At 36.3% G+C, this 18,767-nt stretch overlaps 1 protein-coding gene across 2 annotated transcripts in view; it reads left to right on the plus strand.

Moving 5' to 3' along the window:
* RAB3IP (RAB3A interacting protein) overlaps positions 1-11,255 on the plus strand; it is a 62,433-nt gene extending 51,178 nt beyond the window's left edge. The window contains exons 7-11 of one of the 2 annotated variants that reach the window (XM_011976629.1): positions 1,877-2,005; positions 3,278-3,390; positions 7,368-7,467; positions 7,554-7,623; positions 9,944-11,255. In XM_011976629.1, coding sequence (XP_011832019.1) covers positions 1,877-2,005; positions 3,278-3,390; positions 7,368-7,467; positions 7,554-7,623; positions 9,944-10,026 — 495 coding nt within the window. In that variant the 3' untranslated portion in view covers positions 10,027-11,255. The remainder of the gene's footprint in view (positions 1-1,876; positions 2,006-3,277; positions 3,391-7,367; positions 7,468-7,553; positions 7,624-9,943) is intronic. The other variant, XM_011976630.1, reaches the window with a different exon arrangement.
* The last annotated feature ends 7,512 nt before the right edge of the window (positions 11,256-18,767 follow it).

An 18,767-nucleotide genomic window follows, 5' to 3' on the forward strand; every position in this document is an offset into this window, starting at 1 on the left:
ACTTTTTTTGTCATAACTTTAATTCTAATTCTTTGAAATTTAAATAGCAATTTTAATTGCCTGGTACAACTTGTATTTTTGCTGTTTCTTACTCAGTATGTGTAAGTAATTATGTACTTTTCCCCCCTATTGACACTAACAAAATTTAAATGTCTTCTCATGGAACATGGTAAAGGTTCATTTTAGTTTTTGAAATCCCTTAAAACGTGTGTAGGCAACATATAACTTCAAAATAACCTTTGCTTTCCAGGTATGTGTTATATTCTGATGTTTCGTGAAAAACTTGTCAAAAAGTCTTACTAGGCAAAGGAATTACATAAATATGGCCTGTGTAAGTCTTAGAAAAATACGTAACGATCTGGAAGAAAATGAAGCATGTCCATGTTTTTGTAGAAAATATGATGGGGGCACTCAGTTATGACATCAGCAACATGTCTTCTGTAGACATTTAAAATACACATTCCTGCATGCAGACATACAAGCCCAGTGCAAGGCTTTGAGATCAAGCCACTTAGATTTGAATTTGGACTTCACTGTTTTCTTGCTATGCAATCTTGGGCAAGTTACAAATGGCGATCATAATATCTGTCTTGTACCGTTGTGAGGATTAAATGTTTGTAAAGTGCTTACAGTGGTTCCTGGCAGAGTCAGCTCTTAATAAATAGTTTAAATTACAGCCTTTAAACTAGAATCTTTCCTTAGAATACCACTTACCTGCTTTGAGGTTTATGTCCTTTTTCTCAGTAACTTTACAAAGAAAATGCATTTGAAAATGTAAGTATTGCTTATATGCTAATATTATTTATCCTACTGCTTTTGCTTTGATTCAAGGAATTTATGAATTGGTCTGAAAAGAAAATTCACGTGGAGATTGCCTTCATACACCTTAAAAGGAAGTCTGTAGGAAGGCTTAGCTACACTCAGCTCTGTTACGTTCTTGTAGACTACTTGCACGTCTGATTGAGCTATCCTAGAGGCAGTCTGTAGCTGTAGTCAGCGCATCATTTATGGTGTATCCAGTGCTTGTGGACAAGAGCAGCTTAACGCTGTAGGATGGTGGAGACTGCTCTAGTTTGGGTGACTGATGTCAGTCCAACTTTGTGTTATTGAGCTGGACTGAGGGAATCTGAGAAGCGGTAGGGAAGAATACTTGGGGAAAATTTATTAGGGAGGTGGGAAAGAGAGGGACAGCTGGAGGAGTGAATAGGAAGGCAGGTGCCAGCAGTGGATTATTATCGATGCCTAAGGTGGTAGTTACTGGATACCAAAAATATGTCAAAAATATCTAAATAAATGTTGTATTTTAAGGTAGGCAGTTTAGAAGACTTTACGTGTTGTTTTTTAAAATCCTTTTGCTTATGCAGTAACATTTTGACAATTCTTTTGGGAATGCCTTCAAGTTATAGTAGAACTGTGTCATTTTTGATCCGAAATTAGGTTCCACAGTTCAGTCAGTCTCAGTTTATTTAAACACTATAATTAATTAGGTTCCAAATTACCTTTTTATTGTTTCCAGAAAAGACTTGTCATCATTTATTATATTCTGAATAGTGTGCTACCTGTGTCTTAAGAGGAACTCCAGCATTTTTGGTGGGGATGGGAGAAGGAGCTCAGGGTGAGGATAATAGTAGTGTTATTGAACATGGTAGCAGATGATGCATGGAGAAAAGCTACTTGGTTATTTGAGAGTCATTTTTTAAAAAGGAAAACTGCTACCAGGTATTATATAACTAATCAAGAGTGGTTCAATTTATTATTTTAAATGAAGAGCATTGTTTTTCAGTGATGTTTAAATTAGTTTTGGTTTTGTAAAGTGGTTTTTATGTTTATACTTTTTAAAACATGTTTTTGTGTTTTCCTTTGGTTTGTCTGTTAGGCTGACTTATCCTTGTATAATGAGTTTCGATTGTGGAAGGATGAGCCCACAATGGACAGGACGTGTCCTTTCTTAGACAAAATCTACCAGGAAGATATCTTTCCATGTTTAACATTCTCAAAAAGCGAGGTAATTTGTTTTCATTTTAGTAGGACTTCATTATAGTTGTTTCTGTACTTCTTTTAAACTAAATAATATTACATGTTTTAATATCTCCTACATAAATACGTTATTATAAAATGTCATGTTTTACTATTTTTGCCATTCTGTACTAGAATCATGATAATTTCTCAGCATTCAGTTACTGAACATCTTTCCTTATATGAGCAGAGGATCATTCACACTAAAATGTGTACTGCATTGGTGTCAGATATTAAATAGGTATGGGGGATAGGACTTGTTTCTTGATTTACAGTCCAAGGTTCGGTGTAAGGGAAGTTCTTTACACACTCTGTTAAAGGCATTTGTTGTGTCTATCTGTGCATGATTTAAAAATCTTATTTTTTTAATCTTTAAAACAGGAAAAGTAATGCCTTGTTTGCCTGTGCCACAGGATTGTTAAAAGGATAAAATGAAGTGAATTAAGTAGAGACAAAAACCTTAGAAAAATAAGGCAGTACAAAAATGTAAAGCTATAATTTTAATTTATTCTTACATGTGAAAGGTTTGTCTAGAAATATCCTGTCAATTAAAGTATAAGAAATTTAATCCTAAGAGTTTTATGTTAAGTCTTTCAAGAATTTAATTGTAATGTTACTTATCAGGAGAAGTTAAGATGAGCATTTTTCACACTTTTGATATGAATATGTGTTGTTCATTGTGGCTCTGTATCTGGTTTCAGGTAGGCCATTCAGTATTAGTAACCTTGCCAGACTAAAGAAGTTTTCCTGTTTCATCTTGTATCAGTGGCTACCATCTTCATCCTGGCATTTAATATTTGATAATTCAGCTAATTCTTTTGTAGACTCACTCTTATGCACATAAATACAAATTCAGAGAATATGCAGCTAATTAATATATATTGCTGTGGTATAAATGATCAGTGTTTAAAAATATTGTATACATTTAGCAAAATAAAGCTTCAGGATATTCATTTTGAAGTGGCATTAACAGTGGATATTAATCATGGATAAGGAGTGAACAGAGACTGGAATTAATGCCTTTAATCCTCGTCCAGATAGTGAGGAAAGTTATTTTACCGTAAGTGAATTGCCTTTCATAACAGTGTTTGGATTATAAAATAAATCAAATGAAAATTATCTGATTTCTTCCTTTTTCATTTGCTAAAGCCAAGCTAGTGGACTTGGGAGAAGAATAATTTGTAAAATTAGTTTACTGTAGAATACGATTTTGATACTTTTCTGCCAGTGTAGCATCTAGTACTTTTTCTTTTTTTTTAAGTTGGCTTCAGCTGTTCTGGAGGCTGTGGAAAACAATACTCTAAGCATTGAACCAGTGGGATTACAACCTATCCGGTTTGTGAAAGCTTCTGCAGTTGAATGCGGAGGACCAAAGTAGGTTTTTACATGCATGAATTGTGAAAGTGACTGAGTTTTTGAAATGTTATGGGTTGCAGTTATTTAGTTTTTCTGGTTTTAAATGTAGTTATATCTCCCTCAGATTTCTCTTAAGTGTCTGTGTAGCCCAAAGACGAATTCCTGAGACAGTGTGGAATACAGTATTTCAGCCTTAGCATTAAAGGAGAGCCTTTTTAATTATAGGTTGGTGCAAAAGTAATCGTGCTTGTTGCCATTGAAAGTAATGGCACGATTACTTTTGCACCAACCCAGTACAATAATATACATATATGGATGCAGGTAAACTAGAGATAGAAATCTGAGTTTTGTTTTTGTTTTTAACCTCATATTGTGACCTATTAGTGGATTGTGAAATCAGTTTAGTGGGTCATAAGCAGAATTTTTGTTTATTACATGTATATGTATAGCCATGTGTCCTGGGTTTCTGTATAAAATACTTCTGTCTGAGGGTGACTATCAAAAATAGTTTGGGAAGATACGGAGTTAGAGTCTTATCAGTCATGAAAACAGTGTACCAAAAAGACTTGATGAGATTTCTCCTTTTATATTGTGTTTATAAAGGATTCTCACTTTAATAAATAATCAGTTTTGTCTTTCATATGTGAGTCTTACTTGAGAATTAGAAATCTTCAGAGATAAGACTCCCACATTTCATAGCAGGGCAGACTTTTTCCATCCAGTCCCATGGGGAGGAATGACTGAAACCAACAGTGCTTAAAACATCTGGCAACGGTGAAAGGTTTTGCCTAAAACCATGGCATAATTGTGTCTTGGCTTCTGTTTAAAAAATGACTTGGAAAGCTTTTGAGAAAGATGCTTATTAAGTACATAGAGCCAGATCAATATAGGGGACTAGAAAGCCTAAGAGAGCTCATAGAAAGTGTAACTGACTGCTGTCAGGGTTATTCTGAAGCCAGAAAAGGAAAAGACTGGTTGAGATGAACTAATAGGTCTGTGTTAAAGCTGTTGTAGGAACTGTGTGCTTGTTTCTATTCCCTGTTATGCACGTTACATTCTCAGCAAGATTACAGAATGTTGTTATTTAGGTGATCATTTGTTGGAGGGTTCCTAGTCATATATTTGTTCTGTGAGCCACACGTCCACCTCGCTCCCTCAAGCCACACCTGTGTAACAGTGGCCTCTGAATTTTAGGGAAAGATTTACATTCTTAAATTCTACAAACACCCAAGTATTTTTATTCTGATCCTTCTACCCCAAATATGGAGAATTAAATTTAATCATAGCAGTTTTCATATGTTTAAGGTCTGTGTCGTGCCTCATTTTAAATATAGCATACAACTGGTTTTATTGTAGAATTTAAAATTTGTGCTTGCATTATATATCACACATATATGTGCAAATATCATCAAATGATAACAAATGGGGATATCAAATTAAAGTGCATTTAAAGTATCTTTAGTAAAATAATTATAGTTTAGATTTAGAGAACAGTTTACAAAGTTTAAGGATATTGTGCTTGTGGGAATGGGGCCAGAAACCAAGGTGATGCATATCATATGGAAAAAACTATGTGAAGTATGGCTCTGGCCGTGGCTCTTGTGAGCTACAGTGTGAAGATAATGACTAAATAAGTGGCACAGCACTGTAGGAATTTTGAGGAAGACAAGATTATTCAAACTATAATTAGGTACTCTTCTTGAAAGGAGGGAGATTTGGTTTAGGTTTTTGAAGCATAAGAGTAATTTGGATAAAGAGCAGTATATACAATTGAAGACCTAGAAACAAGAAATCAAAGTGTGTTCAAAGGATGGTGAGTGTATGCAGAGGCAAGGGAAGATGTGACAGATTTTAAGAAAGAAAAGTTAGATTGGGGTGGGGTGATGGGTAAAGGAGAAAGGAGTTAGAGATGTCTGACTGGAAGACTGATTTGAAGTGATTGTGGAAATTAATAGAAAAGGCTTTGGTTTGTGGGAGAAGATTATAGGTCTAGATTTAAACATGCTGACATTGTCACATGAAAATGGCAAACAAGGATTTGAAATCTTGGGACTAGAGTTACAGAGATTTATTAATGTAGTGTATGTAGCATGTTTGAAAAAAAAAATGGAGTTGGAGGTCAAAGGTCTATTCGCATTGAATCCTGGCTTAACTAAAAATATATTAGGTGTGTCTAGTTTACAAAATGGCTTAGAAATGAGATCTTTTAAGAAACACTATACACCATGGAATACTATATAGCCATAAAAAAAGAATGAGATCATGTCCTTTGCAGGGACATGGCTGGAGCTGGAGGCCATTATCCTTAGCAAACTAATGTAGGAACAGAAAACCAAATGCCACGTGTTCTCACTTATAAGTGGGAGCTTTTGTGTTCCATGAGAACGCATGGACGCATCGGAGGGAACAACATACACTGCTGCCTATGGAAGGGTGGAGGATGGGAAGAGGGAAAAGATCGGGAAGAATAGTGGATACTAGGCTTAATAGCCTAGGTGATGAAATAATACATACAACAAACCCTCATGACCCATATTTACCTATTTAATAAACCTGCACACCCTGCATGTGTACTCTTGAATTTACAAGTTAAAAAAAGAAACACTTATTATTTTAAAAGTTGATACTTAAGGCCACCTTACCAAATCCCTTTCAAAATTAGGCTGAATAGTAGACCAGCAGGCATATGTCTGTTTCCTGTTTCCAGAAGAATAGTGTATAAATTGGTTTTTAGCAACTTGATGGCACATTTTCCTCTTGTGCAAATTATACTTTTGGAAGTTCCACAGACTTTCAACACTCTGTGCTTTAAATTTCTAGATCTTCTATCCTCCCCAAACTAGTAGTTAGTGCTTTTATATATTGTTACAGATCATTAAAGGAATTTGCTAATAAAGAAACAAAGGAATATTTGAAAAAAGATAGGAATTGATTAGTGATTTGAATTACCCCCTGCTGAAAAATTACCCTGTTTCAAATACACATTGTTGTGTGTTTTCTTAATATAAAGTCACATTTGTATTATATTTCTTGTAAGTATTGCTAAAATGTAATGTTATTTAATATATTTACTATGTAATTTGTACTGCCATATAAAATGCTATTGGCCTCTTATTTTACTTAGAGCTATGCTAATTTTGCATTGATGGGGAGTGATAGTTGTATTGAGCCAGGTTCCTAGCTTAGGAGGGTGACAGCTGGGCTGCTGCAAGTCTGGCCTGATAGACATGCCAGCCTTATCTCACGGAGCCATAGGTTAACAGATGGCTCATTACTCATTCAGCAGTCATTGAATGTGTGCTGTGTGCCAGGCACATGCCTGGTGCCAGGCATTTAAAGATGAATCAAAGTCCCTGCCCTCAAGAGGCTGATAGCCTAATCCCAGCCAGAAAGCCCTCATTAAAATTTTAGCTTTTGTCATGCAAATAGAAAGGATGGTGTGAAATTTAGTGAACTTGTTATATGATTGTTAAGATTCAGTATTTTTATAAGGTGGCTTATTCCTTTGTACTTCTCCCTAGGTCCCACATTAAATGCAAATATAGCAACCAACCAACCAAATAAACAAATACCCCATCTGGAAACTATTACCCTGCAAGCTATCTGTAACATGCTTTGAGACTTGAACAGTCATCATGAGGATATTTTCAACTGAGAAGTTGAAATCCTGATGGAAAGCTGAGAGCCGTCCTGCAGCTGATTACTCATTTGTAAATTTGTTCCAGGATGGGACATATATGGAAAACACCTAGTTTCTGTTTCTAGAATCATGGTTAATATTATGGCATTAAACTTATACTATTAATAGAATGTAAGTCTCACAAGGGCATACTCTTTGTCTGTTTCATCACTGTAGCCCAGCATCTAGAACTGTGCCTGGTACACAGTAGGTTCTCAAATATTTGTCATCTAACTGAATGAATAAGTAACTTGTACAGAAGGTAGGGACAAATGCTTTTAATTTCAAAAAACTGAAATTTATCATTATTTCACAGAAAATGTGCTCTCACTGGCCAGAGTAAGTCCTGTAAACACAGAATTAAATTAGGGGACTCAAGCAACTATTATTATATTTCTCCTTTTTGCAGATACAGGGTAAGTGACTTAACCATGAATTTTAATAAAGCTTGCTTTGATATGAGACATTTGACCATTCATGACATTTTCTCCATTTGGCCTAGATCACTTCTGTATGTAACTTTTTTACATACATTCGATACATTCAGCAGGGACTCGTGAAACAGCAGGATGGTGAGTGTTCTTGATTCAGTATAAAACTTTACATAAAAGTTCAGCAAAAAGTATAGGACGTAGTAGTAATGCTCATATCAGCTTTATTGTTGGTACATTTATGTTGAATCCCATATATAGTTCTAATAAAATTTGTGGAGAATTTGGAAACAAATGTCTTTTAGAAAAATACTGTGTTTGATTATTTTATTTGCCTCATTTTACTCTTAATTTTGAATTTTAAGCAGGGTCAGTTTTAACTCCTAAGTGGTGTATAATAAACCAGATGATAAATGAGAAGAGAGTTCCAAGCTCATTGAATTGACTCTTTAAGAGATGAAAATGAGGGCGGCAAAGTGGTCAGATTTATTTTAATTGATGGAAACCATGATGGAGCTCACAATTAAGTTTTCCCTGTATTTTCTATTTTTTGCGTGTGAATTAATAAAGTAGTCATGAGGATAATTCTGAATGGAATAAAGATTGCCATATTCTAAATCAGCAGAAACATGCAGGTGATATATCCAGGAGAAGCAACCTCATGCAAGTGTGTTAATATTTTTAATACAATTTTATATGGCTTTATAGCTAAATATCTTAAATATCAGGCATAAAAACTAATATGGCCTGACATCTCCAAAGCAGTATGTCTCGAGCACAAATGATTGCATAAAAATGAAAATAGCAGATACTGGGCTAGAGACAAGTCTATGCCAGTTTGTATTTAAAGTTTTATGAAATTCCCCTGTTTATATTTTTTAGGCACTGAAAATATTATCTTGCTCAAACACTGGTAGAAGCCTACCATCTTTCAATCATGTAAACCAGTGAATCTTAATTCTATGGAGAAGTTAGTCATGCTGATAAAAACTTAGTTTAGCCTTTCTCAAGGTCTGGTATGTTGAAAAATGTCATATTTCTTTAAAATCCCATATAGTTGGATTTTAATGCCTAAAACAATAGGGATAAAACCTGTTAACCTAATAACCTGATAACCTAATTAATGTTGAATTTCAAAAGACTTAATAACATACAAACAGTCTTTAAACTGTATAATACTTTTTTTGACTTTAATAAAACTGAAATATTTTTGAATACCTGTAGATGGATAATATAATTTAAGCCAGATAACAGAAAATTTATGTTAAATATAATTGCCAAGAATATAATATTTTTCTGTTTGTTTAAATGAGAAGCTTGTAGGACAGACAGAAAGATAATTTACTTTATGAAAATAGAAAGTGTTGCGAGTAATGAATGGTGAGGGTGATGATAAAAGTAGTATATCTTCTCTGGTTTCTATCACTCTTCCACTTTATGATATTTAGTACACATCATTTACTATGTATGTTTGTTGTAAACAGGTATTAGTCTTAAAATCTGTTTATTATATGTGCCTTGTGCCAACAAAAGATTTAGGGCAGCTAAATCTAAAGCAGAATTTCTTGACCTTGGTACTAGTGACATTTTGAGCTGGATAATTCTTTGTTGTGGGGGACTGTCTTGTGCATTTGTAGGATGTTAATAGCATCCCTAGCTTTTACTCATTAGATACCTGTAGCACCCCCGAGAGGGGACAGTGAAAAATGTATCTATTCATTGCCAAATGTACCCTGGAGTGGCCAGGGATGAGAAGTGGTGGTAGTGGTAGTGGTGGAATCTTCCATGATTGAGAACCATTGATCTAAATGAATATAATCTGATCATATATCAAACGAAGACCTTTTATTGTCTGAAATAAGGAGCCAACATTTTTCCACTTATAGTGGGAACTTACAAAAGTATAGGTAATTGAATTTACAATTCATCTTCCACATGCATTTTTATTTCTAATTTGAGCCATATGCAAAACCTTTCTGTTATTACTCACAAACAGTGTTACTGAGTTTTCTGGATTGTCTTGTTTTCTTTTTTTCCCCTTCACCCTCTGTTAGTGTTAATGAAGAGTAAAATGGCCATGATATAACAAACTAGAGCAAGAAGATTCATAAGTTAGAGAATAACTCGAATAATTGAGCATTGAGTGTACTCCATGAAGGTGACAGCATTGACATTTACTCAGGATGCTGGATGTCTACCTTTCTAGGGCTAAAATGATCGTCTCTGATATATTTAACGAATAATTGTGACAAAACTGGTGACTTGCTTTATTGATAAAACTGGGATGGTCACAAGTCTGTGGAAAAGCTTATGTGAATTATTGAAAAAATGTAGGTACATCTTTAGGAAATACGCAGTTGATACAATTGACATTTCAGCTAACTTAAGTTTTCAGCGAAACATTAAAAATAATGAAGATGGTATTTTATGATTTAAATATCTCTCTTTTCTATTTGTATAGTTGATCAGATGTTTTGGGAAGTTATGCAGTTGAGAAAAGAGATGTCATTGGCAAAGCTGGGTTATTTCAAAGAGGAACTCTGATGTTCTGCGTGGGACCATGCCTGAACTCTCTGAATAACTGAAAAATGGCTGAATATTTTTATGGTTACTTGATATTTATTTCCAAGGAGCGGGCCTAAGACTTTTTTCCCCTTTTGCAAATTGCTCTAAGAAGTACCATGATTTCTTTTAAACTGATCTATGCTGTGTTTGCTTATTCTTTAATTGAATACACTATGAAGGATTACAGGTGTACTAGTGAATGTAATTTATAGTTACAAAAACCCTGAAATAAATAAATGTTAGATTGAATGTGTGTACATTTTCTCTTCTAGCTCTGACATGGCATTTAGGGTTAGCAGAATGTATTAAATAGTAATTTTCAAACTACACAGTAGCTTCCTTCCTTGTGAGAGGCAAAGAAGACGTCTGAGTGGACAGCACTCACTTTCCAAGGCCCCCACCTCTAGAATGGCTTTATTTTTGTCTGTTTTCTATATTGGGTTTCAAAAAGATTATATTTGAAGAAATACTTCTGCTGCTACAAAGTTTGAAAGTTACTATTTTAATTATTCTGCTCTCTGTAATTGAAAGAATCCCTTTATTTTGGTGATTCATTAAAATATAATAGAAGGCAGTCAAATTGTATCCCAGAGATGTATTCCTGAGCTTCTTGATGTAGTGTATTCATGTTTTATATGTGTTAACCACTATATTGACGTTGGAGGGACATAGACGTAAATGAGTTTGATGTGTGTCAAAGGGGTTTAAAGGGGTGTAGGTTGAAAGAATGGTACATGTAAAGTATACACTGATCATAGAACCACTTGACCTCTGCATTCCAAATTGTAAAACTGACTCTACTGGAGAAATTATAACAAGAGGTTTGTGGTAGAAATATAATAAGTATAGAACAGCAAAAACAAAAAACGAGAAACCACTTTAGTGTCTGTTTAGAGAAAGCTGCTGTTAATATTTTTGGAGAGTAGCCTTTCAGCTTTCAGATATTTTCTACTTACATATGCATATTTTTGAAACAAAAAGTAGGCTTTTTTTTTTTTCTTTTTAAACCTAAACATTAAATACATTTTCCTTTGGGTAAATCTACACATCCTAATCCCTGTTTATAGAATTTTAACATAATTTAATTGTGTTTGGAGATGAGGTGGTTTTCAGTTTATTTTTCATATTATAATGCTTAACGAGTATCCTTATCTGTGCACTTTTGAACAGTTGAGTTCTTTCATGTGGATGCCTGGAGATAAAATTGTTGTGTCGATATATATATATGTGTATTTATATGTGTATATATATGTATTTTTAAATGTTTGATCTGCGTTGCTAGATTGCCATCCAGAAAAGTTAATCAATGTGTATTCACAGCAGCAGTGTATAAGAGAGCTGGTTTTCTGAAGATAACATTTTTTTCAGTTCTGTTTAGAGGTTTGGTCAGTCTTACCTGTAGATGACTTCGGCCACCAGGTTGGGTGGGAGCCCACAGACAAAAGGACATTGGAGTATGTTATGGTAAAAACCATCATTACCACACCCAGCTCAAGAATGTGAAATTGAACATGAAAAAAACTTTGAACCTAGAATTTTATGTTCTGAAAATAGTTATTCTAATGTGAGGGCATTAATAAGAATATGTACCATCAAGGCTTCAGAAGATTTTCCTATACAAACTAAAACTGCTTTTGGAGAAAGTACCCAAATAAAAAGAGAAACAAATCCAGGAGATGCTGTGAGAGATTTGAAAGAAAGGTAATCAAATACTCAGAAAAAGTTTGTGGATGACTGAAAAAGGATAAATAAAAAGTAAGACTAAAGAAAATCATTATACCCATTAATAATAAATCTTTAGTAATCTATAAGGAGAAGAATGCTTTTCAACCTTATGCACTAGAAACATGCTCTTTAAAATTAATGCAACAGGATGATGACTTGTAGAAAATATATGTGGAATTATAGATTAAAATGTAATTGAAATATATTTAGAAAATGTAAGTGATTATCTTCCTGATCCTACTCCTTTTAGGAAGAACTTCTTAAACTGGAAGCAGAAAACAAAAACATAGAAGATAACTATAAAAGAAAATAAGTTACACTATATTATAAATTCTTAATTTAGAAATTGTGCATCCGTGGTTAGGCATTGTGTCTCATATCTGTAATCCCAGCACTTTGGGAGTCAGAGGCAGAAGGATTACTTGAGCCGCTTGAGCCCAGGAGTTCGAGACGGACCTGGGCAAAATAGGGAGACTCCGTTTCCACACACACACACACAAAATAGGGAGACTCCGTTTCCACACACACACAAAATAGACTCCGTTACACACACACACACAAGATAGGGAGACTCCGTTACACACACACAAAATAGGGAGACTCCGTTACACACACACACACACACACACACACACACATTGTGTCCATCAACTTGGGAGGATGAGGTGGGAAGATTGCTTGAGCCCAGGAGTTCAAGTCCAACTTGGGCAACTTAGGGAGACCTTGTGTCTCAAAAAAAATAAAGCCAAACTACAAACTGTGAAGTGATATCTGCAACATTTATAACCAGTAATAGCTTAGTATAAAGAATGTATACAGAAATTCTACAAACCAACAAAAAAGGACAGTATCACAGAAAAATAGGCAGAAGACTGAACCAGGCCTTCCACACAGTTAGAAGTGCATATTGGCCAATAAGCATATTAAGAGGATTTTCATCTCTCAATCAGGAAAATGTAAATCAAGATGACAATGACATGTTCAAATTCATTCGATTGGCAAAAATGAAACAATAAAGTCAAGTTTTGGAGAGGGTTTTAGTTAATAGGATCACTCACATATTGCTGATGGGGGTGGGGTTATCAATTGGTATATCTACTGTGAAAAACCATTAACTAGAAAAGTTGGGCCAGGCCCAGTGGCTCATGCCTCTTCTTTGGGAGGCTGAGGTAAGAGGATCACTTGAGCCCAAGAGTTCAAGATCAGCTTGGGCAACACAGGGAGACCACATCTGTATAAAACTTTTTTTAATTAGCTGGGCATGGTGGTGCATGCCTGTGGTCCTAGCTACTTGGGAAGCTGAGGTTGGAGGATTGCTTAAGCCCAGGAGGTTGAGGCTGCAGTGAATCATGATTGTGCCACTGCACTCTATCCTGGGTCACAGAGTAAGATCATATCTTAAAAAAAAAAAGTGTATACCCATGGGTCAGCTATTTCACTTCTCAGTATATGCTTGAGAAATGCTTGCACAAAGTCCCCCAGATGACACATGTAAGAATGTTCTGGAATAAATTAAAACGTCCATTTGTAGGTGTAATGTGTTCACAGAATGAATGACGATTACATGGCCGCAAAATGAATGAATACCAGCTACTTGCAGCACAATAACTCAGAACGAAAAAGCAATTCTGAGAAAACTATATATAACATACTTTTCTCATAAAAGTCGAGAACAACTAAAACTGAACAGCTGTTTAGGCATTGTCATACGTGACAAAACTTTTAAAAAGTAGTAATAAAGTTCAAGATAGTGTTACCTCTGGGTGTGGGAGAGATAGAGGAGGAACAAATCTATGAGTAAGTCACTGGTAGTGTTTTAGTCCGTGGGTGAGGTGGTGGGTTTTGGGGTGGTTCATTTGTCATTAAAAGTAAGTACATGAGCTGGGTGTAGTGGTGGGTGCCTATAGTCCCAGCTACTTGGGAGTCTGAGATGGGAAGATCCCTTGAGGCCAGGAGTTCAAGGCTGTAGTGTGCTATGATTTCACCTGTGATAGCTACTATATTCCAACCTGGGCAACGTAGTGAGACCATGCCCGTCTGTAAAAAAAATTCAAAAATAAAATAAATGCATGACAAATGAATAAGAGAGTTATGCATGGAACATCGGTGATTAATTATGAATCAAGCATTATTGTTAGCCCAGTTATATGTGCCTTCATTCCAAAACAAAAAAGGTAACAAGATTGTTGATGAATTGGATTTGAGAGAGAGGAAAGGAAAGAATTCAGGTCTGAATCTTAGGCTTTTGACTTGAGCTATTGCAGTTTATTGAGAAGGGGAAATACATGGTGGGGGAAAGTTTGAGTATGTGCATAACAGAGACAGAAATTCAGTGTTTGACACATCAAGTGTGAGGTGCCCACTGAGCATCAAAGTGGATATGTTAAGTAGGTATTGGATATACAAGTCTAAATTCAGTAAGGTCAGTCCAGGAGATAATCTGGGGAGTAGTTAGCCATGGGATCAGATGGGCGCTTTAGATACACTTTGGAGATGAAGTACAGCACTGAGCCCTGAGTTCCTATGGCCGAGAAGAAGCCTGCAAAGATGAAAGGAGGAGCTGTTAGGAAGAGCAAGGCAACAGAAACGGAAGAACCAGCATGCTGATTATGTTCAGGAGAGTGTTTCTACACTGAGTTTAATTGCCAAGATTACCAATTCTAAAGAAGAGGAAGACTCTTGGACAAGTTTTTAGAAATTGGTTTGGAGCTGGGGTGAGAGCCTGGCCTAATGGAGACAGCTCTGGATTGGGAGTCACTCAGACCTACATTGTGGTCTAGGTTTGGCTCCCAAAAACGGAAGGTCAAGTAGGTCGCCACTCCTTTTCATGGTTTCTCTCAGCTTGAAGACAATTTACAGTCTTTGACTAAGCATCCACACTGGAAGAACAAGATTTGGTTTCTGAATATTGGGTCTTAGTCCTTAAAATAACTTGCAACCTGTTACCTCTTCACTTCCTCCCATCGCTACCACAAGAATTCTGTGTGTGTGTTTTGTGCATCCAGAGCCTAAAACAGGTCTGCTTTTGTTCATAGGCTTTTGTTTTCAAAGGTTTTTGTTGTTGCATTTTTCCCTAGATAAAATGTTTTTCCTATAAGACACTGCTTAAGAGAGTCCAATGCTATATGAATTTGTATTTGTGTTTAACTTTTGTGCTTAACAAATCTGCCATGGCTGAATTCTCAGTTGCTTAAGCAAAATTCTGGGTCTTATTCTAGGTTCCTTTATTTGTCATTGTCACTCCTAATCTAGTTGTCAGCAAATTCCATCAGCTGTCTCCGAGACATCTTGAATCTGTCCACTTCCCTCCATGTCCACTGCTACCACTCTGTCCAAGCTATTACCATCTTTTACCTGAACTCCTGCACTAATGTCTGCTGTCCTTGCATCCACTCCTGCCCTCCTACAATCACTGACGGCAGCCACAGGGATCTTTATAAAATGAAAACCGGATAATGTCACTTTCCTGCTTAAAGCCCTTTTAGTGGCTTCCCATTGCATTTAGAAGAAAAAAAGCAAACTGGCCGGGGGCAGTGGCTCATGCCTGTAATCGCAGCACTTTGGCCGAGGCGGGCAGATCCCCTGAGGTTGGGAGTTCGAGACCAGCGTGAGCAAAATGGAGAAACCCTGTCTCTACTAAAAACACAAAATTAGCCAGGCGTGATGGCACTTGCCTGTAATCCCAGCTACTTGAGAGGCTAAGGCAAGAGAATCACTTGAACCCGGGAGGCAGAGGTTGTGGTGAGTAGAGATCGCACCATTGCACTCCACCTGGGCAACGAGTGAAACTCCGTCTCAAAAAAAAAAAAAAAAAAGAAAAAAGAAAACCCAAACTCAATAGAGTCAAGTTTTCATAGTGGTAGTTGTTAACAGAGAAATAACAATGAAAGTCAGCTTTTAAAAACTTCATGAAAATTTGCAAAACTAAAAAAAAAAAAAGTAGAAGAGGAGTAAACTTGCTAAAATATTAGAAGAATTGAAACCCTTCCTCAAGGCAGCTTCTCAAGGGAGCACAAGTTCACACACAGTTTACTTCTGGAGGAACGTCAGAGGTCATGAGGATTAGATTCTAGAGCTACAGGTCTCAGGGACAGTCTCAAGAGGGATACAGGGATCCCATCACCACATCCCCAGACTTAACTGCAGCAGGTCAGCTTTTATCTGTTTGTCTATTGGAGCTCTCTAGGAAATGTCAATACCAAAGCAAACCGAAACCACAACTAAACTAGATTACTATTCAAGAGGATGATTATCTACCGAATCTGCAAAATGGGAATATCAAGAGAGTTGGAAAATGTAAGGGACGTAAAGACCGTAATCAGGGAAATATGCATCATATTTGTTATTCACTGAGAGAGAGGAATTTCCACTTAAATCCCATTTCCGCCGGCTGGATTGTGCTCTTAGCGGAGTGCTCTGGACTCTGATTAATAGATTTTCTAGTCCTCCCAACAACTTCATTCTCAATTCTCTTCACTTTCCGCAGATCTCCGCACCAAGGTTGCATCTTGTGGGCTCCATTGTGTTTTCATACAATGTGCTATTTGTCCTTGACAGTGTTTTGGTTTATTTTTCTGTTTGTCCATCTTGGTTTTAAACAACTGCCAGCATTTAAAAATGAGGAAATCTAAAATCTGCACATCACGCTGCTCTTTTAAAATGTGCTGTTTTGACAACACTGAGCCCACATTCTTGAATGACAACACTTGGGTGAAGTTGAGTGACTCTACCTGTCGGGTGGCTACACCCGTGCTCAGGGTATGCACTCCCGGGTTTGCTCTATGGCCCACCACCCTAGATTGTCTCCTTAACACCAAGATTAAGGGACGTACTTGACTCACTTACCTGGCAGGCCTTGAAAGTATTTCAGTTTGGAACCCCAATTCTGCCCTTAGCTTCTCAGGCCATTAAATGAAATCTCATGTCTAGTATGCTTCCTGTCACACCACTGTGCTGCTGAGAACATGAAGTCTGTGGGTGAATTGGTGGATGGGATCCAGAATCATTACTTGGCAGTGGATTATAGTGTGATGACTTATTTCCGGTGGCCTCCAGGAGACTTGGCTGGGAGCTTCTCTTGGAGTCTAGGGTTAGCCAGAGGCTACATGTTTTAGGCATCTTAATTCACATTTTACCTACAGGCATATAAATCCTTTAAAAAAACATTTGACTTCATCCTTGCTTCCTACATCCAGCCAGTAACCAGTGCTTTGTTCTACGTCACCTTACTTCAGGCTTTACTACAGCCTACCTGGATTTTGCAGTAGCTTCTTAAAATGCTTAAACTTTGGTTATTGCCCCAGCCAACACATTCAGCCACAGAGATCTAAGTTAAATGGGATTGTATCATGCCTCACACCCACCCAGATAGAAACTGGCAATAAATACACTTAGAATGAAAATGCATGGAATCAAATTACATTCAGAATCTACCACTATAGGTAGTGAATACAACGGAGGATAGCAGAGGTTGGGAAGGGTAATGGGGGTTGCGGGATGGGAGGATAAAGAGGGGTTGGATAATGGGTGCAAAAATATATAGAAGGAATATGGTCCAGTGCTTGGTAGCACAACAGAGTAAATACAGTTAACAATAATTTATTATATATTTCACAATAAAGGAGTGGATTTGGAATCTTCCCAACACAAATGATAAATGTTTGAGGTGATGGGTACCCCAATTACCCTGATTTGATCATTACACATTGTATGTTTGTATCAAAATATATGTACCCCATAAATATGTACAACTATTATGTATCCATAAAAATTAGAAATAAACTACCACCATTCTTCTTCAGGCTGTTTTCCAATCTCCTCTCGCACCATACTAGGCATACAATCTCTGTACCTGTGCTCTCTCTGTCTTCCCAGCCATTGCTCATGTTTTAAGAAACATACCTATTGTTTTATATATCCTGTACCACTGTAGGATGACTGTAGTTAACAATAATGTGTAGTTTCAAATAGCTGGAAGGAGGATGTTGAATGCTTCCAACATAAAGAAATGATAAATGTTTGAGATGATGGCTATGCTAATTACCCTGATCTGATCACTACACGTTATATGTATGGAAGTATCATTGTGTACCCCATGAATATGGGCAATTATTATTTGTTAATTTAAAAAAATAAAATTAAAAAAAGAACACCTACCCACTGTTTAAGTGTATTCACATCCTAGCTCTTTGTGGCACCTTTCCAGATCCTCCCAGATTCAATTACTCTCCTTTTTCTGTTCTCTTGAGACATCTTCCCAGCTATCAGTCTGCCCTGAGTTACAGTCACTTGTGTTTTTCTCATGCCCTAGATTTCAGTTTATGGAGGGCAGGGACTATTACTTATTCATCTTTTTATTTCCTGCACCCAGCAGACAGCTTCACACAATTGTTGAAAATTCATTTCTTTAAACAACTTGATGATTTTACTTACAGATCTGAGGGCCAGTGTGACCGTCAAAAGAAGCTCCTAAACCTTTTCTTTTCTAAGCTAAACTTAGTTTGCTCATTTTTCAAGTAACAGTATATGTGTGTAAAATTTTAAAATATATATTTGGAATTATGTCACTCACTAATTCTAATAATGAAACAATAGACAAATTTGGAAAATGGCTTATTCTACAAGGCAATGAGCCTGGACTATAGAAAAAAGTCAAAATCATAAAGAGCACAAATCAAAATGACAAGGGGACTGTTCTATATTTTAAAAGACATAACCAAAGGCAGTGCATGGACATCCATTGGATCCTTAATCAGAAATCAAACACCATAAAAAATATTTTGGAGACTGGAAGAAATTATATATGAGATGATAATATTACATTTCTTTGGTATAATAATGATATTGTGATTGTGTGGGAAAATGTCCTTATTGTTGGGACACATACTGAGTTATTTAAGGGTACATAAATATGTACAACTATTATGTATCCATAAAAATTAGAAATAAACTACCACCATTCTTCTTCAGCCTGTTTTCGAATCTCCTCTTGCACC

Source organism: Mandrillus leucophaeus, unplaced genomic scaffold (assembly GCF_000951045.1).
Source record: "Mandrillus leucophaeus isolate KB7577 unplaced genomic scaffold, Mleu.le_1.0 Scaffold169, whole genome shotgun sequence".
NCBI classification, from domain to species: Eukaryota; Metazoa; Chordata; class Mammalia; order Primates; family Cercopithecidae; genus Mandrillus; species Mandrillus leucophaeus.